The sequence below is a fragment of the Choloepus didactylus genome, chromosome 1 (genome assembly GCF_015220235.1).
Source record: "Choloepus didactylus isolate mChoDid1 chromosome 1, mChoDid1.pri, whole genome shotgun sequence".
NCBI classification, from domain to species: Eukaryota; Metazoa; Chordata; class Mammalia; order Pilosa; family Megalonychidae; genus Choloepus; species Choloepus didactylus.
Genome location: NC_051307.1, coordinates 199,298,401 through 199,322,056, shown reverse-complemented (window position 1 = coordinate 199,322,056; position 23,656 = coordinate 199,298,401). Strand labels below are relative to the sequence as shown.

At 35.3% G+C, this 23,656-nt stretch overlaps 1 protein-coding gene across 4 annotated transcripts in view; it reads left to right on the top strand.

The window, feature by feature from the left end:
* The window catches only part of SETD2 (SET domain containing 2, histone lysine methyltransferase), a 127,719-nt gene that overhangs the window by 18,915 nt on the left and 85,148 nt on the right, over positions 1-23,656 (top strand). For 3 of the 4 annotated variants that reach the window (XR_005218806.1, XM_037849604.1, XM_037849587.1), the window contains exons 2-7: positions 8,837-8,876; positions 10,338-14,716; positions 15,609-15,740; positions 17,583-17,711; positions 20,234-20,357; positions 23,146-23,223. Coding sequence is in view for 3 of the 4 variants with exons in the window: in XM_037849604.1 (XP_037705532.1) it covers positions 8,837-8,876; positions 10,338-14,716; positions 15,609-15,740; positions 17,583-17,711; positions 20,234-20,357; positions 23,146-23,223 (4,882 nt within the window). In the remaining variant the exon portion in view is untranslated. The remainder of the gene's footprint in view (positions 1-8,836; positions 8,877-10,337; positions 14,717-15,608; positions 15,741-17,582; positions 17,712-20,233; positions 20,358-23,145; positions 23,224-23,656) is intronic. The other variant, XM_037849597.1, reaches the window with a different exon arrangement.

The following is a 23,656-nucleotide window of genomic DNA, read 5'->3' as shown; positions in this document are numbered from 1 at the left end:
ACCATTTATCTGTTGGAAAAACCAAAGCATTTGTACAGTAGAAATTTCCACATTCTGTATTTGGCTGTATGCATCTTGATCGTGACTGTTAACTTGTTTTTCTGTTCCTCATATGTTTTGGAAACTGGTCTTCACAGCAGATTCTTTTTCTCCTAAAAGTATCACTGTCCTAAGGTTACTTATTGCATTATATCAAGGGGCACATATCAGGTTGTCTTATTTTAGTGATGTCAAAATTGATCATTGAGTTCTGGCATAGTCTGTCTGATTTGTCCATTACAAAATTTCCCATCAGCTTTTCAGCTAGTGATTTTAGCTGCTGTTGATGAATGTTGCATAGGTCCATTACTCCTTCTGCATTTATTAGCTGGAAGTCGTCTATAAAGAACTATCACACATCAAATGTTTGGTTGCCCTGAAATACAGTTCATACAGGAAAGATAGGAAAAATATCAGATTCTTTCCCATTATCGATTTTCAGGATAATGGTGTCCTATTTGGCAATCTAACCTCCAGAGGTGACCAACGTGGACTATTTTTAAAATGAAATTCATTTTTATGTACTTGCTATGTTTCAGGACATCACAGTCATTTTTTTGTTGTTATTGTTGCTCAAATTGCCTCTTTTTGACAGGTGGAAGCTTTCAAGTTGGCTTCAGTGTCCTTTTGCATGACCCTGATACTCTTTGATAACTTCCTTGGACATAGTTAATTTATATATTTCCTGCTTCAGTGCTGTAATCAACCATTTCTCCTGGGAGCTTTGGTTCCTTTTAGTGGGAATTGGTGAATTGTGTTTAGAGACTGCAGTCTAGACACTAGTGATATGTTTTATTGCTACCAGGTTGTCACTGCTTCTAGGCCTTTTCACTGGGCAGAGTTAGTATATATATTTTTGAAAAACTCAAGTTCATTCTGATTTTTCCAAATTATATTGCGTACAGAGTTTTTATTTATTGTTTTTAATCCTTTTTTCTCTTCTTTTATGCTTACAATCTTGCTTCCTAATGACATTAATAGAAAAACTTACTTACTTCATTTGTATAGTCAGTTTCAGTAAGACTGCTGAGTATGGTTTAATATTTTTTTTATGGTTCCTTTTTCTCCTAGGATATATTCCAATAAAGGATATGTAATCAAAATGGTTTTGTTTTTGTTTAACTTTTTTTATATATCTGGTTATGCCAATCACTAGCTTGATACATATTTTTTTAGTTTGATATCAATTTTTAGAAATTGTTTTCTTTCTGATGAAAAAAATACAAACACAACATTTTACATGATTCCAAATGTCAGCACAATGAAAGAATGTTCAGAGAGGTATAGCTTCCATCCATGTTCTTCCCTCCCATTCCCTTTAATATGAAACCATTCTTATTAGTTTTTAGCTGAGCCCTCTATTTTCTAAATATAAGCAAATATATATGTGGTATCCCCTTTTTTTCACAAAAATTATCATACTAAATATACTATTCTGTGCCTTTTTTCACTTAATATATCAGAGATCTTTTTAGAGAAGTATACAGAGATCTTCATCATTACTTTTTTTAATACAGTTTTATTGAGATATATGCATATACCCTACAGTCATCCAAAGTGTACAGTTATTCACAGTACCATCATATAGTTGTGCATTCATCACCAGAATCAATTTTTGAACCTTTTCCTTATTCCAAAAAAGGTAAAAATAAAGAAAAAGTAAAAAAGAACACCCAAAACATTCCATCCCCCATCCCACCCTATTTTTCATTTAATTTTTGTCCCCATTTTTCTACTCATCTGTGCATACACTGGATAAAGGGAGTGTGAGCCACAAAGTTTTTACAGTCACACTGTCACACCGTGTGAGCTATATAGTTATACAGTCATCTTCAAGAATCAAGACTGCTGGGTTGCAGTTCTGCAGCTGCAAGTTTTTTCCTCTAGCTATTCCAACACCCTAAAAACTAAAAAGGGATATCTGTATAGTGCGTAAGAATACCCTCCAGAGTGGCCTCTCCACTCTTTGAAATCTCTTAGCCACTGCAACTTTGTTTCATTTCCGCTTCCCTCTTTTGGTCAAGAGGATTTTCTCCATCCCACAATGCTGGGGCCAGACTCATGTCTTGTCCCACGTTGCCAGGGAGATTTACACTCTTGGGAGTCATGCCCCACGTAGTGGGGAGGGCAGTGAGTTCACTTGCCACGTGGGCTTAGAGAGACATAGCATCATGACTTTTTTAAAGCTGCATACTACTCTGTTGAATGTATATACAGGAGTTATTCATTCGCTCTTGAACATTCAGGCTATTTTCCAGTCTTTTGTAATTACATGGCTAGCCTTTACACTTTATTAAAACCTTACTCTCCCTGTATGAGATGGTGAGTGGTGGTATATATAGTACATTGTAATTCATGTTGATCCCATCTTATTGTTGTCTTTGGGTTGTAAGAATAAATGTTTCAGGGTTTTTCTGTTTGCTTTTTCAGGGCATGGGTGTCTTTTTATTATTATTATTATGACACTTTTTTTTTTTAAATTTTATTTTGAAATAAATTCAAAGTTATAGGAACAGTTGCAAAAACAATATAAACCCCATACACAGAACTCCAGCATTCCCTGACCCCCCTCCCCTGATAGCCCAATCCACTAAGTTTAACATGTTGTCACACCGCTATTTCTTTCCCTCCCTCCCTCCCTTCCTCCCTCCCTCTCCCTCTCTCCCTATCTATCATCCATCATCTATTGCTCTGTCTTCTGAACGTATGAGAGTTAGCTGCACACATCCTTGAACAAACACTATAATTCACATATACAATTCCCATGAACAAGAACATTCTTTTATGCAATCCCATTAAGCGCAGCTAAGAAGTACAAGAGATTCAACAATGATACAAAGCTTACAGTCTATATTTCCTTTTCCTTATGTCTCAACTGTGTCCCTTTGAGCCTCCTGTCCTCCATCCTCAGATCCCATCCAGGGTCGTTATGACACTTTTTATAATAAATTTTAAAAACTAATATTACCGGAGGTTATTTAAGGGTACACTCATTTCTGATACAACTATATTTTTAAAAATGAAAAGAAATAATAAACAGTGTAGGACGATGTCACCTTGGTTGAGGAAGCAAGAGGATGGAGTAGGAGATGTGAACATCAGCATTGTCAGAGTAATAGTTCTTGGGTTGGGTGTTTTCTGGTTACTCATTAAAATTTAATTAATTAGTTAATTAATGGAGAAGCCCACATGATCATTCCACTGTAAACAGAAATATAATTTCAAAAAAAGTCAACACCAATTCATGATTTAAAATTGTAGCAAATAAAGAATGGAATGCAAAGTCCTTAACCTAACAAAATATGTCTACAACAATGCTATGTCAAAAAACATTTAGTTCAGAAATGTTAGATACATTCCCTTTAATAATGTGTTTTTATTGTTGAATTATTTTTAATTGTTTTTTCTGTCTTGAAAATACAACCACATAAATTGTGACCTGAAAGTTTTCAAAAGAATGTTATTTTAGAATTATTCTTTACATCTTACCTTTCAATCTCCCCCTACCGTGGTATTTTTTGTTCCTAAAACATATCTTCTGTATGATGGTTTATGCCACCTTATGTTACTTTTTTTTTTTAATTAAATTCAGTTTTATTGAGATATATTCACATACCATACAATCATCCATGGTGCACAATCAACTGTTCACAGTACCATCATACAGCTATGCATTCATTACCCCAGTCTATTTTTGAACATCTTCCTTACACCAGAAAAAATCAGAATAAGAATAAAAAATAAAAGTAAGAAAGAACACGGACATGGGTGTCTTTTGCCCTACTTCTACTTGACTTGCAACCTCTCCCCCCCCTCCAAATGTTAATTCACAATTTGGAGGGAGGAATTGGAAGAGGGAGAATGCTTGAACTCTACACACACACACACACACACACACACACACACACACACAGACAAATAAATGATGGCTCTTTGTAATGTATTTAAGCTTTTGTTCCTCAAGAAAACTGAATTTCATTCCTTTTCAGTGTGTTTTGATTTTGGTCTGATAGTGATCTATTATGCTAGAAGCTTTCCAAGTTAATGTATTTGCTATGTTACTAAAAAAGAAAGCATTCCTTTATAACAAAAAAAAATTTACTTGTGAAACATGAAGGAATAAAATTATTTTCAGAAGTTTTAATATTAACACCAAAGCAAGCAGATATTTATGAAGGAAAGAGATCTTGAATTATTTGTGTATAAAAAGAGAAACTTCCTTTTTCTCAGTGTATTTACAGTTTAATCACATCACAAGTTTTATTTCCATTGTTTTTATTTTCAGGGTAGGTTTTTAAGAGCTAATTTGCAGGAAAGTCTATGACAAAATAAAGTAGCTGACCACCATTGTTTTCATTTTCCTATTTAGTATGGTTAAGTAAGATTGAAAGGCTGTCCTGAATACTCTGTCTGGTAAGCTACAGGGTAGGTACAGCTTAAACATTAACTGGGTGAACGTGTATCCTAGACATCTGCCTCACACTTTTCATAATGGTTGCATTTGTTACATTGATCACTTGGCAACCATAATGACACCATATATGTGTATGAGTATCTTGTTGCCTGAAATAGATTTTAAGTGCTTTAAGTCAAGGTTTTATCTTACATATATTCGTTGTATTTCATACTGTTTTCAGTGTAATATCTTCCTCATAAAAGCATCTAGTTCTAAATTGGGGAGGAAAAAACCCAGTGATTTCTTGTATCCAGTTTGGGAATTTCTTCTATAATACAAACATATCAGTGGGACTCTGTTTTTAAACACTGTTATTCTTTATTTCGTGGTACAGCCTCTTCTGTTGCTAGGCAGATCACTGTTGACTATTCACTGAATCAAAATCTGTTTCTCTGAAACTTTTTACCCTTTGGTCCAGATCTGTGTAATAACTAATAAATATTTGATTTAAAGAACTAGGCTCTGTAGTCAAACAGTTCGGATAACGCATACTTGGCCCTGCCACTTCATTAGGCTATGATCTTAGGTTTCTTCATTTGTAAAATGGGGGTAAAAAATAGTATACCCTTCGTAGGTTTGAGGACCAAATGAGCTAAATTTATGTAAAGCATTTAACCCAGTACCTGAAAAATACAAATATTTTGTTAGCTGTTGCAGTGGTGATGGAGGCCTAGTAATTGGGGTTATAGGAAAATAGCGTTTAAATCTTTAACACAGGGCCCTAAACCATTCAAATTAAAATAACATACCAGTTTATGGGTTTTGGATAAAGTAGAATGCTTTAACAAGAAAAGGTAATTCATTTTAAGCAAGTGTTCCCGCAAACTCATTTGGAAAACAAACTTAGAAGCAAGATACCAGGTATAAATGCAATTCTTAACTTTGGCGATGATATTCCTACCTTTTCTCACTGACTTCTGAATTCTACGGTGATATATTTTAGTTCATCTGTGTTTATGTAGTATTTCTTGTTTAAAGAAAATAAGTTAGTTTTATTCACTACAGTATATAGTAACTCCACATTAAAATAAAGTTTCAACAATTTTGTTGTATAAAAATGTTGTTGGGTATGACACTGGGGGAGAGCCCTGCTATTCTGACCTGTATTGTATGTCACAGATAGTGCTTTGTTTACATTACTTCTTGCCCTGTAAAGTTGTTTAAATTATTCTTGCCTTGTAAAAACTGTAATTTTAATGGCATCTGTTTTTTTAATTATCAAATTAATTTTTTCCTGGGTTTAATCTGTATATAAAAGCCTCTATCTAGTAGGAGCTCTTTGAGATGCTATGCTAGTTGAAGGTGTGGACTTAAAGCAAGGGAGAATAGTGCTTTTTAAAAAATCAAGCCAATAGTCTTGGCACAGTTTGATTAGCATACTCATCCCAAAGGACTTTTCCTAAAGCGTCAAGGCCTTTGATAAACAGCAGTGTAGTCTTTATGGCTTTATTGTCCGCAAAAATCACATATATTCCTCATCAAGATTTTCATTTACTTGTCCTCATGGGTCTTATTTCTGGGATGAGAGCTTGGCAAAATGTTTTAAGTTAATGTATCAGTACTATACTTGCTTTTCCTTCAGGTTAGTTTTGAGGTATTTTCCTCTTTTCATCTGAGAATTCCTTAAAAAGGGGAAGCTAAAACTTGATACTGTTGTTAAGGAATTTCTTTGATTTAATAAGTAATGAAAACTTTATGATAGGAATGGGAATGTTAATGGCCCGGGGTGGGAGGGGGAGTTATATAATAAGGACAAGCTACTGTCTTTGTCTCTTTGTAGTTTAAACTCTAGTTGGGAAGGCAGGAACAGTAAAGGCAAGTCAGGGCTGTGTTGTCAGACTACAAAGTAAATGCTGTAAGAGTTGAGGAGTTTAGTAGTATCTGGAATGGTAAGGAAGAGGACAGGAAAAGGCAGTATAGTGCTGAGTACAGAGTAGACACTCAGATAATTGACGAATGAAATGAAACCTGAGTGGTTCTTGAGAGGATTAAGATGGGAGTAGCCCATTATGTGTAGTGGTTTGCAGAGAGAGAGAGAGATAGTGGAATGAAGAGCAGCATTTTAGTTTCTTTGTTGCTAAAGCAAATACCATGCAGTGGATTGCCTTAAACAACATAATTTTATTGGATGAATTTATTGGTTTTGAGGATAGAAGTCTAAAATCAAGGCCTCATCAAGGCTTTCTGAAGACTGTGGTGTTGTAGGACTGGCTGCTGGCAATCCTTGGTCCTTGGCTTTTCTGTCACATGGTGATGCACATGGTGGTCTCTCCTTCCTTTATGTTCAAACTTAACTATGTCTTTGCTCATCGATATTCCCTTATAGACTTTTCTCAAGATCACCCCCTCTTCAGTCTGTTTCAGTGATTCCATACTTTTTCTGGGATCTAATCTCCTTGTTTGCTCACCAGCTCTATTTATGATGTAGGGTGAGGTAAGAGAAGCAAGATACAGAATAGCTTGAATGCCATTGTAACCAACCTGCCCTGTACCTTCACACACACATAGGAGAGTTAGAAGACTATTGACAAAGGTGTTAACAGCATTTTTCTCTAGATGGGATGGATTGTGGACTTTTCCTTTAATTTGTTTGTAATTTTGTTTTTTTCTAGTAACATGATACGCTTTTATGATGAGAAAAATTTGGTATTTCCCCCAAATTTTCTCTTATGTGCTTATATTCTTTTTATTATAAACAATCTCTTTTATTGAATTCTGGGAAATATCTTGCCATCTCTGACAAGCAATTCTCTGGTTTCTAAACTAGACTTTCTTCCCCCCCCACCTCACAAAAACACCCCACAAATTATACTTTTTTAGTCCTTTGACCATTTGATGACTTTCATCACAGTTTCTCAGAATTATTCTTCATTCATTTGCCTGTCCAGAATAGAACTGCTGAGGCTTAGGAAAGGGTTCCGGTCATCTCCATATTTCTAACACTTTGTGTGGGCAAGTACCATGCAGTCAAACATGAGTGCTCTCAAACATCCATGGAGGATAGACATGAATGGCACTTATCCCAAATGCTTCAAAAATTTCACTTGGTACTAATTTAAATCAAATCTAATATGCCAAAGTTTGTAAGATACCATTATTTTATGATCCACTAAGAAAGGAAAAATCTAAACTAGGATACTATTGATAGTATGACACACTCTGATTTTATAGTTGTTATATATGGGGAAATTGCATGTAATAGACTCAATGAAATACAGTAATTCTGATATCACATCTGTGAGGTTTTTAGTGGTTTTGGAGTGAAAGAGAGTGTTTAACCTTGTCGCTGCTTCAGGTCTCATTCATGTATTGCCAACTTACCTCCTCTTCTTCCCCCCATTCATTGCTCGGTTCTGGGTCTGACCGAGACACTAGTGCATGGACTGAGTTATGATGGCGTCAGGCCTACATTTGGAGAAGGGTTTTAGTACATTTGTTTTAAGGGGCATTTAAAAGAGATTATTGTACTCCGCTCTTGCCGCCTAATCTACAGAGTGACTTTCTTAAAATACAAATCTGGCTACCACAGGTTAAAGCCCTTTTGTGGCTTCCTTTTCCGCTGGCAAATAGTCCCCCAGTATGCCTCAGTGCACTGGTGTACACCAGATTTTTGGCTTTGCTTCCTCAGAGCCAGGGCACTGTGTAGTTACCTTTGTTGGAACAAAGGTGAACTCAGAGAGCCATGGGCCGTGGTGTAGTGTAGAGCATACACCTTGTATGCCATAAAGGGACTGTCGGATGCCTACTAAAGAAGATTGAGAACCACTGAACCGTAATATTAAATAGCTTTTCCTCATGAGGCTCCTGGCCACTACTGTATCTAATAATTAGCTACTTTCTACCTTATACTTTATATTCAGGTAATATTGAATTATTTCTGGTTTCCTTGCACATTTTGTTAATTTGTATGCTTGGGAAAGCCCCACAAATACATCATTCCAAAACTAATCCTTTCTTTTAGGGAGGATTCCTTGTGTTCCTATCCAACCATTAGGCTGGGTTACTTTTCTTTTTGCTGCTATAGTGTGCTTGCTTCTGTCCTATCTTTACTCCATTATGTTGAAATCACTTTTGTAACAGAATTGTATTTTATAACTTATAGGAAACTAAGCTCTTAAAGGCAGGGACTGCCTTATTCCCTTTTGATCTCCAGTAACTAGCACAATGTATCGTACTATCTTCAATAAATATTTGTTAAACTAAATGTATCTGAGGCTTTGAAGGAATGGACGGTCCATATAGAATATACCTGTAGTTAGTAAGTATCCTAAGTTTTTGTGAAAAACAACTTCCGTTTCAATCAGTTCTAAGTGCTTATGATTTCTCTTTATTCTTTTGCATGCTTTCTTGGCTGAATGGCAATAGAGAAGAAGAAAATGAGGTAAGTTTAATTATTCAGTTATTGGCTTCTAAATACATTTTAGAGATTGGGTAAAACCTGAAAACATTCAAATTTTAGCTATTATTTTGAAGGAGAAATGAAGTAATATTGTTTGCTTAATCTGCTTTTGGATATACAATAACTCATTCTCGTGAGAGATGTGTGATCTCAAGAAAATGATTTTTAAACTTTGGAACTTTAAGAGCGTTGGGGAAAATAAAGGAAACTGGCTTCACTGGCAACAGCTTTTACCTGTTTTTATGTATCAAGCTTCCAGGTAAAATTTAATTTGGAAAGTAAATTTTCTTTCTTAAAAGTATTTGAAAACCATTGCTCTAAGAAAATGCATGTGAAAGTATTTGTTTTCCCATTTGAATATTACTGCATAATTTTGAAAACTGATTTCAGATTTTACAGTATTGAATGGAAAAAATGTTCTCTTAAATAGCCAAAGTTAAAGATCATCAATTAGAAGAATCTTATAGATGGCAAGACTTTAATTTAGACTTGAGTTTGTTACTGTGCATTTCTTTGATGTTCTCTCTATGATCTGCATTATGTCTTTTAATTTCTAAAGCCCACTATTTCCTTTGGTGGTTTGGCAAATAGTCATCTTCTTAGATATATGCTTTGTAATTGTTGCTCGTACAGTTGTATTAGACCAGAAATAAGCATTCCCTGAGTGTATAAGACCCAAGAAGAGACAATGGCAGTGTGGCAGGACAGAGTACTTTCCAGGAAGGCAGAAGTCATAGGCCTCTTATGGTTACCTTATCTGTAAAAAGGGTGAGATGGGAGACTGCTCTATCCTACGGTTTTCCCAAACCTAGGAAGTTCATCACAATTTCCTGGGGAGCTTATATACAAAAAAGTCTTTCTTGCCTCACTGTAGACCTGTTGATTTGCTGTTCACTAAGTATGGATCACAGGTCTGTGTTTTTATCAGTCCCCCAAATAATTCTGTGTGGTGCCAGGAAACCACTGGTTTTATGACCTCTGATGTTTATTTTCAGACAGAAAGTAAGAATAAACTATTTTCAGTACCTTTGATGCTTAGCTCTTGCCCTGTATACACATGTCCTTTTGTTATTGTATCATGTAATATATACCAGTTTTTTTTTTTTTTTTTTTTTTTTAAATTCTTGTTAGGAATTCTTCTTGGAAAATACATAAAAATAGATAAAATCCTTTATGTAGGAGAAAACAAGAATGGAAAAATACTGGTAATTGATGAAGTTGGTAAAGGAGTTTATTATACTATTCTCTATACTTTTGAGCATGTTTGAGAATGTCCACAATAGAGTTAAAAAAAAATCCTTTTGTAGCTCAATTAAATTCATATTATTTGCTATTTAAAGGGCATTTCATTTCCCTGACTGTCAAATATTTAAAATTATAATGTTGGCCATGTGAAAGTAACTATTTATTGTAGTAGTAACTGCTTGTTTTTTTCATTTATAGGCAAAGATTGAAAATGTGCAGAAAACGGGTTTCATCAAAGGACCAATGTTCAAAGGTGTTGCTTCTAGTAGATTTTTGCCCAAAGGCACCAAGACAAAAGTTAATTTGGAGGAACAAGGACGGCAGAAGGTGTCATTTAGTTTCAGCCTTACAAAGAAAACTTTGCAAAACAGGTTTCTGACTGCTCTTGGAAATGAAAAGCAAAATGATACTCCAAACTCCCCAGCTGTACCTCTTCAAGCAGACTCAACTCCTAAAATGGACATTGGAGATACTTTACCTACTACAGAAGAATCTTCTCCCCCAAAATCAAGGGTGGAATTGGGCAAAATTCATTTTAAGAAACATCTGCTTCATGTAACATCCAGACCATTGCTGGCTACTGCCACAGCAGTAGCAACTCCACCTACTCCCACAGTAACCTTACCAGCAGTCATAGCAGAATCAACAACTGTAGACTCACCACCCTCATCTCCTCCTCCACCACCTCCACCTTCCCAGGCCACAGTACCCTCACCACCAGCATCAGTAATACAGCCAGTAGTCTTGCCTCACACACCCTTTCTGATGACAACACCAGTACCCTCACCAGTAGATGCAGAAGTTAGAGCCTTGAAGGAACCACCGGTTACAATCACACCGGAATCTTTAGAAGTGGACACCAAACAGAACATTGTATTTAATAGATCAGAAGAACACATAACTCAACATTTGAATGAACAAGCAGATATTCCCTCACAAAAAGAAGATTCCCATATTGGGAAGGAGGAAGAAATTCCAGATAGTTCTAAGACTAGTCTGGGCTCTAAAAAAACAGGTTCTAAGAAAAAATCCTCGCAATCTGAAGGTAACTTTTTTGGTTCAGAATCTGATGAGGATTCTGTACGGACTTCTTCAAGTCAAAGATCACATGATTTAAAATTTTCAGCAAGCACTGAAAAGGAAAGAGAGTCAAAAAAGAGCTTAGCACCTTTAAAAAGTGAGGATTTAGGGAAATTGTCACGATCTAAAACAGAGAGAGATGACAAATATTTTAGCCATTCAAAACTTGAAAGAGATACTCGGTATATATCTTCCCGATGTAGATCAGAGAGAGAGCGAAGGCGGAGCAGGTCTCGTTCTAGATCTGACAGAAGCTCTAGAACTAGTTTATCTTATTCCAGATCAGAACGATCCCATTACTATGACTCGGATCGTCGCTATCATAGAAGTTCCCCCTACAGAGAGAGGACACGCTATTCTCGGCCATATACAGACAACAGGGCACGAGAAAGTTCCGACTCAGAAGATGAGTATAAGAAGGCATACTCCAGGCGCACCTCATCTCATTCCACCTCTTACAGAGACCTAAGGACATCATCGTCCTATTCTAAATCTGATCGAGACTGTAAAACTGAGTCCTCTTATTTAGAGACAGAGAAAAGAGGAAAATATTCCTCAAAACCAGAAAGAGAATCCAAAAGGACTTCAGAAAATGAAGTAATGAAAAGGTGTTGTTCTCCCCCTAATGAACTGGGATTGCGACGGGGGTCATCATATTCTAAGCATGATAGCAGTGCTTCCCGTTATAAATCTGTCCCATCAAAACCTATACCCAAGTCTGATAAATTTAAGAATTCTTTCTGTTGTACAGAATTAAATGAGGATACCAAACAATCTCATTCTTTTAGTTTACAGACTCCTTGTTCAAAAGGTAATGGATTAAGAATGATTAGTAAAATTCCCGAAAGAGAAAAGACTGGGTCTCCTTCTCCATCAAATCAGTTATATGATTCTCCTACTTTTAAAAAGCTAGGTGAATCACCTCTTTTTAAGTCTGAATTTATAGGGCATGAGAGCCACAATAGTATTAAGGAGTTAGACTCTTTATCTAAAGGGAAGCATGATCAATTAAGAACTTATTGTCCCATAGAATTAAATATGAATGGATCTCCTGGGACAGAATCTGATTTGGCAACATTTTGCACTTCTAAAACTGAGGGTGTTTTAATGTCGTCTGATGATAGTGTGACTGGATCAGAGGTATCCCCTTTGGTCAAACCATGCATGCTTTCATCAAATGGATTTCAGAATATTAGTAGATGTAAAGAAAAAGACTTGGATGATTCATGCATGCAGCACAGTAAGTCAGAAAGCCCATTTAGAGAAAAAGAACCTCCGGTGTCACCACACCAAGATAAACTTGTGTCTTTGCCAGTTATGACTAGCAGTTATGACTTTCCCAGTGATTTCAAAACAGTAGTTAAAGAACCAGCTGATTTGAGAGTTTCTAGCTGCAAAACCAAAGATTCAGATATATACTGTACTTCAAATGACAGCAACCCTTCTACGTGTCATTCCGAAGCTGAAAATACTGAGCCTTCAGTTATGAAGATTTCTTCAAATAGCTTTATGAATGTTCATTTGGAATCAAAAACAGTTCTATGTGATAATAGAAATCTGACAGATCAGCACTCAAAGTTTGTATGTGAAGAATATAAGCAGAGCGTTGGTAGCACTAGTTCAGCATCTATTTATCACTTTGATGATTTGTATCAATCTACAGGGAGTTCAGGTACTGTTTCATCTCTTCAGAGTCTTCCACCAGGAATGAAAGTCGACAGTTTAACTCTCTTGCAATGTGGAGAAAACACATCTCCAGTTTTGGATGCTTTGAAGAATAAAAAAAGCACTGAGTTTTTAAAACATGCAGGGAAAGAAACCATAGAAGTGGGTAGCGGCCTTCCTGATTCAAGAAGAGGATTTGCTTCGTGGGAAAGCAGGCATAATAATGGGTTATCTAGGAAATGTTTTCAGGAGGCTCAAGAAGAAGGGAATTCTGATTTGCCTGATAGAAGAGAAAGCCCAGAAATCTCTTTAGATGAAGAAGGGGGAAGAGGACATGTGCATACTTCTGATGACTCAGAAGTTGTATTTTCTTCTTGTGATTTGAATTTAACTATGGAAGACAGTAATGGTATAACTTACACCTTAAAATGTGATAGTAGTGGCCATGCCTCAGAAATTGTGTCTACCATCCATGAAGACTATTCTGGTTCTTCTGAAAGTTCAAGTGATGAAAGTGATTCAGAAGATACAGATTCTGACGATAGCAGTATTCCAAGAAACCGTCTTCAGTCTGTTGTGGTTGTGCCAAAGAATTCTACTTTGCCTATGGAAGAAACAAGTCCTTGCTCTTCTCGGAGCAGTCAGAGTTACAGACACTATTCTGACCACTGGGAAGATGAGAGGCTAGAGTTGAGGAGACATTCATATGAGGAAAAATTTGAGGGTATAGCAAATAAAACCTGTCCTCAAACTGAGAAATTCCTTTTTCATAAAGGAATGGAGAAGAACCTCGAAATTTCTTTTACACAGTCCAGCAGAAAACAAATGGATAACCACCTGTCTGAAATTACTCATCCTCAGAGTGATGGGGTTGATAGTACAAGTCATACAGATGTGAAATCTGACATGCTGGGTCATCCAAACTTAGATGAAACAGTTAAAGCCAAGATAGCTTCTAGGCAGCAAGAAGAGCTGCCTGTTTATTCTTCAGATGATTTTGAAGATGTCCTAAATAAGTCTTGGCACCAGACCACTTTCCCTAATAGACCAGACAGTAGATTGGGAAAAACAGAGTTGAGTTTTTCTTCGTCTTGTGAGAACTCTCGAGTGGATGGCTTCCACTCATCGGAAAAGCTCAGAAATTTAGGGTGGGACTTCTCTCAACCAGAAAAGCCTACTACTACCTATCAGCAACCTGACAGCAGCTATGGAGTCTGTGGTGGACACAAGTATCAGCAAAGTGGAGAACAGTATGGTGGGACATGTAATTACTGGCAAGGCAATGGCTATTGGGATCCAAGATCAGCAGGTAGACCTCCTGGAACTGGGGTTGTATATGATCGGATTCAAGGACAGGTACCAGATTCCCTAACAGATGACCGTGAAGAGGAGGAGAATTGGGATCAACATAGTGGATCCCACTTTTCAAGCCAGTCCAGTAAGTTTCTTCTGTCCCTTCAGAAGGACATTGGATCAGTGCAAGCACCTGAAATAAGCAGCAATTCCATTAAAGAGTCTTTAGTCATGAATGAAAAGAAAGAGCTTTCAAAAAACTTAGAAAAAAATGATATGAAAGATAGAGGGCCTCCTAAGAAAAGAAGGCAGGAATTGGAGAGTGATTCTGAAAGTGATGGGGAGCTTCAGGATAGAAAAAAATTTAGAGTGGAGGTAGAGCAGGGAGAGATGGCAACACCCGCAGGCTCAGTGCTGTTTGGGCCTTCCTGTGTCATGGATGACTTCAGGGACCCACAGCGATGGAAAGAATGTGCCAAACAGGGGAAGATGCCTTGCTACTTTGATCTTATTGAAGAAAATGTTTATTTAACAGAAAGGTAAGCCTAATTCATACTTGTTTGACAAATTTTACCTTTATTTATTTAAAAAAATATTAGCTTTTTAGCTGTAGGAATAGTTTGAACATAACTATATGAAATACAGTTGTATAATAAAAGGTAAATTTAAAAAAAACCTGAAAGATGTATTTATCTATTTAGATTTGATAGCATGGATTTCCTCCTCCAGTTTTTTGTTTTCAGGGAAGAGATGTCTAATTTTTTTCTGTCTTATTACCTCTTTGATTCTAAAAGTGTAGTTTAGACTAGTCCAATTTTTCTCTAGTTCTTTTTACATGTGAAAGAAAAGGGTGGTTACATTTAAATCATTCCATTTTCTTTTATGCAAGGTTTATACAAATGTGATATTACTGAAGGATTCTCGAAGAGTTAAAGCTTAATTTAAAACTCTTATTTTTTTAGCCACTCTTCTTCATCAGCTTTGTACCTCAACTATTATTTATTATTCATGAGGACTAATTCTAAAATTTAACTTATTTTAACCAGCTACATCACTGTTTGAAACTCGTGAGTTTTCCTATTTTCTTCTGAGCCCAGTATGACTATTAGGACTTGAAATTGCTCACAATCTGAGGTTTAACTAACCTGTACCAGGAAATAAGGGCTGAGTTCCAAAATGATAGACTTGAATTCATTCCATCCTCCCAGCGCTGGAGATAAGTGTGCTTCTCTCATCTTTTTTGCAACACAATTCTTTGTGTTTTCGGTCTCCACGAGTGCTGGTGATTAGGTATTTTCTTCCTTTTGAATGATTGACTTACAAAGATCATTAACTATGAAACTAATAAGATTTAGAACTTATTTGATGATGTATATTATATCCTGGCCACAAGATTTATTTAACCAGTTTTTATACAATTTTACCCAATAGAAAGAAGAATAAATCCCATCGGGACATTAAGCGAATGCAATGTGAGTGTACCCCTCTTTCTAAAGATGAAAGAACTCAAGGTGAAATAGCATGTGGGGAAGATTGTCTTAATCGTCTCCTGATGATTGAATGGTAAGTAAATTAGAATGCTTTCCTTTTGCTTACCCCTTCTGTTAAATATTTATAAATATTAAAATAATTATTAATGAAGTGTAAAACTTAACCTTTTTCCTACTTATGGATGAGTATTTGTAAGCAGTAAAGCATCTGGATGAATAATAAAAAGCAGATGTTTATAAGGAGACTAATTTTACTTGCTTAGATTATAGTGCCTGACATAACATAAGTGCTCTCTGTAAAGTAGCCTTCTTAGTAATGCTAACATAGTAATATTCATTTTTATCTAGTTTACTTTTCTTTTCTCTAATATTTGTATCCTGGGAGGTAAATGTTGCTATTTTTTTCAGCTTTCGCTGTAAATGCAATAACCCCCAAGATTTCAAGCAGGCATATATAGTGAAATGTCTTCTCTTCCAGACCTCAAACCCTTTATTTGTAGTATCATTAGAAAAATTTTAATGCGTATACCAACATAGGTAAATATTTCCTATTTCTGTCTCTAGAAATAGACTTTTACTATATATATATATTTTTGGACTCTGCCTTTCTCCCAGTTTAAATATGTTTTGAAGACCCATTCAGAGCTACATTTGCTTCATTACTTTTTTTTTGTTATAAATAGTACACATCCTTACATGAAAAAATATTTGATAAACTACTTTACAGATCTGTTTAATGAAAATTTAGATCCTTGTTTTTAACATGGAAAAAGTATTAAGGTGATTTGTAGTGTAGGATACTTTATTTTTAATATTGATGAGATGTTTATTTTCAAAGCTCAGTTTTTGTTTCTGTTCATGTTATAGTATTAGATAAATAGAAGTCTTATACCTCAAACAGTAAAAGAGAGAAAGCATTTTTGATATTCCTCTATGTAAACTAAAAGTAGAGATGGCAGTACACATGTGAGAGGAGGAGACCTAGGATTAGCACTATTCTCCTAATTTGATACTGTGTTCCTCCTCTTTGCAGTTTTCTGAGTTTTCCAGGCAACCTTGCTAAATAAATCTGAAGTACAGAATTTCCTTCTTCATGTTAATTCCTATCCTCAAACTTTTAGTAGTTCTTTACTGACCTCGGAATTACTTTTGAACTTAGCCTAGTATTTGGAGCCCTTCATAACATATCATCAGCCTGCCTTTCCATCTTCAGCAAACTGCCTTTCTTATCAATTATCCTTAACTGTTTTATCCCCCTTTTCACAAGTAAGCCTTGTTTCTTATTTCTGCACACAGGCAGGATGTGTTGTTATATCTCCAGCTCTCTTATCTTTGTAAATCCAGTGTATCATTAGAGATTCTGCTTTAATCCTACTCCCTCCTAAAAGCTTTCCTTGACTACCTCATTCTAATGTGAATCCTCTGTCCTTTGAACATCTGTAAAAATTTATTCTGGTTTAGCAATAAATAATAGTGTATAGGAAATGAGTGTGTAATATCTAATGTAGTCATAATTGGTATTAAAAGCCTTTGTATCTGCCAGCTTTGGAATATTAAGAATTCAGTGAATGCTTTATTTATTGTATTTACTATAGGGTCCAATGACTTTGGTTTCTCTCAAATGTAGATCTAGTAGTTAGCTACATCCAAAGTCCAAATTAATGGTGATGATCAGATGACAAGGCTGTATTATGGGTATGATCTCTCAAAATAGCAATGTAGATACTTAGTTCTAAGGAAACCCATCTTGATGGAAAGAAGTAAATTGAGGAACATTCTTTTGTGGGTTGACTAGACATATGATGATTAGCCCATAAAGAGATGGATATATGTATTGTATAGCACATTCTAGAGGCAATGTTTTTTGTTCTTTTGCTGCTTTGAAGAATTAATGTTTCTCCGTTTTTCATTTCAGTTCATCTCGGTGTCCAAATGGGGATTATTGTTCAAATAGACGCTTTCAGAGAAAACAGCATGCAGATGTGGAAGTCATACTCACAGAAAAGAAAGGCTGGGGCTTGAGAGCTGCCAGAGATCTTCCTTCGTAAGTTACTTGTTTCGGTCACCTTTTACTTCATTTTTGTCATTGAACTTGGTTAGATATTTCAATAAAATCTGTTAGTCTACATAACAATGAATTGGGATGAGAATAGAAAAGGGTAGCTGAGAATAGAAAAGGGAGGTAGAGAATTGAAGCATACTTGATATTCAGTCAACATTTGATGAATGAATAAATGTTGTCCTTCAACTCATGCAACTTTTTATGTTTAATACAGTAAAATGTTCACTTTATTTATTCTACCATGTTCCACATTTCCTTGAAACAGTTACATATAGCACATCAAATATTCTTTTATGAATATGAAAGTTGAGTGCCTTTTTCTTTAATGGTATATATAGGTTACATATGTTTATGATTGAAAAACTTTTTTAAAGTACAAAAAAGGAAGAACGAAAGAAGATAAGTAAAACATTTGTTGACCTCTTGTAACTTAGGTGTATAGACACTTGGATGGGAATTGAGATGGGAGTAGGGATTAGTCTGTTTATTACAGATATTCAAAGCAACCAGGTAACAGAATAATAGTTTTCTGAAAGGACTCTTCATCTCTTTTTTTTTTTTTTTTTTTTTTTACTTTTATTATGGTAACATATATATACAACACAAAATTTCCCATTTTAACCACTCATATATACAATTCAGTGATATAAATTACATTCACAATGTTGTGCCACCATCACCACCATCCATTACTAAAACATTTACATCACCCCAAACAGAAACTCTGCACCCATTAAGCAATAACTCCCCAATCTCTCTTCCTCCCAGTCCCTGGTAACCTGTAATCTACTTTCTGTCTTTATGTATTTGCTTAGTCTGGGTATTTCATCTAAGTGAAATCATACAATATTTGTTCTTTTGTGTCTGGCTTATTTCACTCAACATGATGTTTACTAAGAGTGATTTAGTAGTTGGTATTCAAGAATGTTTCCTGAATAAAGAGGTGGTTTGAGGATAATGCCATCAGAATTGAGTATTTTAGTGTAATAGAAGAAAGATTCTTTATAATGAAATGGGGCAAACAGTTATTCATATAGGTTTGAACCCCAGGCTGTAAGATTGGCTGTGTGACCTGGGCAGACACCTAACTTCTCTGAGTTCCATCTTATCTGTCAAATGAGCATAATATCTATGTCAGAGAGCTTCAGTGAGCTATTAAATTCAGCAAGTACAGGGAGGAGAATTTGGTAATTGATCGGGGTGGGGGGTGGTTGAAAATGTTTTGTTTTGTTTTTTTTAACCTATAAAGTACTAGATCCTGTGTAGGGTATGTTTCATAGTCATTATTACATTTAATCACAAGCAGCCTGTAATGTAAGAGATAGCAGTTTTCTTTTTCTCAAGGAAAGGGACTGAGCCCAGAAGTGGAAAGTGCAACATGTAGGACCTCAAATCCTGTGATCATTCTGCTACAATTACGTACAAGATTTTAAGCTTCCAGGGTTAGAAGGAAAAATTAAGTATTGGTTATTAAGATAGTAATTTGACTTTTCAGGATCATCCATGAATAATCAGATTTTGATTATTGAGGCCTAAGTGTGACAGACGCCTGCATAAATGTATGCATCTATATCCACTACAAATTTCTCTAATCCTGTTTTTGAGTTTGGCTTTTTTGCATAATTGTTCTTTTCTCATTTGGTTTTTACTGCTTTATTTTCTAAGCAAAGAGGATTTAAATTTTTTCCATTGGCCAGTTAACTCTTTTAATGAGTAAGTACATTGATTGTGCCAGTATATTGTGAACAAATGCAAATGATTTATACTTTTACATTAAAAAAAAATCTCTTTATGCTTTTAGGGTTAGGACATGTTTACAAATAGGCATTTGTCTACATTGAGGTAATAATTGAAATCATTGGCTAGAGTGAGCTTTTAGCAACTAAAGAGAGGAAGAGAATGAGAACTTAAAGAATAACTAAGTGTGTATGGTAGCCAAAAAAAGCCAAAGAGACAGATTAATCATAATTAGTGATAAATGCTAGCAAGAAGTCACAGAGAATGTGGTTAGAGAGCAAGTATTAGATTTGACCTTTAATATTGTTAGAGACCTTTGAGAGTAAAGGAAACTGAAGACTGCTATATTTATTTTCTGGATTTTTTTTCCTAGTACATAAAAAATTTTTCATGGCTTCCAAACTTCTTCAGCGCTGTTTCTTGGCTCTGAATCACTGTTTTCATTTTATTTTATGCCAAACTTGAATGTTTGTTTTAAAAAGTACATATGTTTTTAAAAAAGCAAGCATATGTATTTTCGTATTGTGTATAAATTATAAAAGCTTAGACTCAACATTCCTTGAAAGCATCAAGAAGGAGAAAATTAACTTTAGTTAGGTACTAGGTATTTTACATACGTGTTAATTATATTTTGGGTAACATCAAATTTATCTACTTTTTAATATTTTAAAAAATTCATTATTTTTATCTGGATGTATGTGTTTTCCTTACAGCTCCTAGGCAGGAAATGCTTTTTTTTTTTAATTGTTGGTATTTTTGTTTTTCAGGAACACCTTTGTCTTGGAATATTGTGGAGAGGTACTTGATCATAAAGAGTTTAAAGCCCGTGTGAAGGAGTATGCAAGAAACAAAAACATCCACTACTATTTCATGGCTCTGAAGAATGATGAGGTAAGCAGCATGGGTACAACTGCTTTGAAACAGATCTAGAAATTGTTGAGTTTAGAAGAATCATTGATTCAGATTGATCTTTAAAATATATTAAAATTAGGGGCAGTAGATATATATAGTTTATTTCCATTTGTTTACAAAAAATGAGAGAGGGAGGTATATGTATTCTCGTAAACATACACAAACCTTCATAAATGCATTGTAGAGCAGTTCTCAAATTTTTGTATCTCAGGACCCCTTTACAACTCTTAAATTATTGAGTACTTTCAAAGAGCTTCTGTTTATGTGGATTATATTTTTATCAATATTTGCTGTATTGAAAATTAAAACATAAATTAAAAAATATGTTAATTCATTAAAAATAACAATAAGCCCATTACATTTGATACAAGTAACATTCTTTTATGAAAAATAATCATACACATCCCCCACCCATCCCCAACTTTTTTAGTGAGACATATGGTATTGTTTTACATTTTTACAAATCTCTTTAGTATCTGGCTTAATAGAATTAAGTTGGATTTTCATTTATCTTTGCATTCAGTTTGTTATCATATGTCATTTACCTCCTGGAAAACTGCACTGTGTTTTTATGAGAGAATAGGGGTGAAAAAGGCAAATAATGCCTTAATAGTGTGATGAAAATAGATTTAACTTTACAGATATCATGAAAGGGTCTAGGAAACCCTTTGGGTCTTGGGGATCCTATGGGGAGGGCATTTGTGGGTCTCTGATGGCAGGGTGTATATTTTTCCTTTAACCTACCCTGTTGTACTATTTGACTCTTAAAAAACACAATCCAAGTGCATTACTTCAATTAAAAAAAGTAACTTTATTTAGCGTACCTTTTGTTATTTAATAAAAATAAAGGGAACTGTTTAAAAACAATATGGATGTTTGAAAGGTGAGGATAGGATATTGTTTATTAGGAATAGAGTGGCTAGGGAATCTAGCAGAAATTGATAATGAATGCTTACCAGGGAAGACATTCTATAAATGTGTGTTGAAATATTTTTTCTTGGTTACAGATGTAAAAATGAGTATTTTAGCCTAGGTTAGTTCATACAGATTTGCATAGTTGACTGCATGAAAAGGTAAATTGGAATTGAGTCATAATACATAAAGAATATAGCCATTTGTTATTAAACTCAAGTCTTTTCTGGGAGCAGGTAACATATTACACATTTATGAGATTTAATAATTCTTCTGGGAATTACCCAGAAAACTTATAACCTCTTCTCAGCCAGAAAGTTTTGCTGTTAGAAAATGTTGGAACATAGAATAAATGTATTCTGGAGATTGATGTGTAACACTTTTCAAGTTCTAATATAATTAAAGCAAATTGATAGGCAACAGTTGTTAAACAGTGATACTTATTAAGGGCCTGCCATGTGTAACACTTAGCTGATATTTTTATAAAAAGATGCATAGCTAGGTGAGAGACTGTTCTAGTTTGCTAATGCTGCGGAATGCACAACACCAGAGACAGATTGGCTTTTATAAAAAGGGGGTTTATTTGGCTACACAGTTACAGTCTTAAGGCCATAAAGTGTCCAAGGTAACACATCAGTAATCGGGTACCTTCACTGGAGGATGGCCAGTGGCGTCCAGAAAACCTCTGTCAGCTGGGAAGGCACGTGGCTGGCGTCTGCTCCAAAGTTCTGGTTTCAAAATGGCTTTCTCCCAGGACGTTCCTCTCTAGCAAGCTTCCTCCTCTTAAAACATCACTCACAGCTGCACTGAGTTCCTTCTCTTTGAGTCAGCTCTTTTATATGGCTCCACTGATCAAGGCCCACCCTGAATGGGTGGGGCCATGCCTCCATGGAAATATCCCATCTGTTATAATCTACAGTTGGGTGGGGCGCATCTCCATGCAAACCACCTAATCCAAACATTCCAGCTTAATCCCCACTATTATGTCTGCCCCACAAGATTGCATCAAAGAACATGGCTTTTTCTGGGGGACATCATACATTCAAACCGGCACAGAGACCTTTCAGAGGAATTTGGCTGTCTTCATTGCTTTTCTTGTTGAATGGATGGAAAGGGGGGGTATAAAAGATTATCTTGAAACCGTCAAAAGATTTAATGAAATTGAAAAGAAAATCCCTGTTTTAAAAGAGAGTAAAAGAATGAGAAGAAATTATCCTTGTAAACTGTGTGCTACTCCTTTGTAAAATCAAAGTGGATTGAATTGAGTACAGTTGGCATCCTCTTTATATTATTTCCATTATATATTGAGAAAGATGAAATTTGAACTGCAAAACAACAGTCTATGGCCCTGGCTCTCAGAGTGGTTCCCCTGACCTTCAGCATTAACATCACTTGGGAACTTGTTAGAAATGCAAATTCTAGGGACCCATACCAAGACCTTCTTTGTCTGACTCTGGGAATGGGCCCAGCAGGAATGTTAACAAGTTCTCCAGGGGATTTGGATACGCATTCAAGTTTGAGAGCTACTGTACTGTGGTATAACACGCATGTTTAAATGAAGTTTTACACATAAAAAATGAGATTGGATTATAAATGTTGTCAGAAATAGCTAAAAGTAAATAGAGACACAAATAATTTTATGTGTGGAAAAATGTTTATAGTTAGCAGATCTTCCAAAAGAAGTAGTCATACATTTGTCACTTCGATGTGTAAAGTAGTATCAAAGTTTTCTAAAGTAGGAGGGGGTGAGGAGTCTTAAATTTGCCTTAATGCCTTTTCTTTGCAAAATAGATGAATATTTTAAGGTTCTCTCTTTTTTTAAAAAAAAACTCTTAAATTATTCTCTTCCACTCAGATAATAGATGCCACTCAGAAAGGAAATTGCTCTCGTTTCATGAATCATAGCTGTGAACCAAACTGTGAGACCCAAAAAGTAAGTTCGGGTAGATTTAGAATTTGGGATATTTGTTCAAGATTGCTATTCCGACCATTAATTTTAGATCTTATTTTAAGGGTGCCTGTGAATTTTATTTTTAATCATTTTTTTCTATTCTACTTTATTTTTTAAAATTTTACTTTGAAGTAAACTTAGATGTGTTTTAAAAATATAAAGAATGCAGAGTTCTCGTATGTCCTTCACCTAGCTTCCCCAAATGTTAATATCTTACATAATCTTAATACAATTATCAAATCAATGAAATAATATTAACTAATGTGAAGACTTTATTCAAATATTGTCAGCTGTTCTTTCATGTCATTTTTCTGGTCCAGTATCCAGTCCAGGAACCCACATTTCATTTAGTTGTCGCATGTCCTTGCCCATGAATTTTAGATAATATTTCAGAGGTGCTAATATGTAAAATATG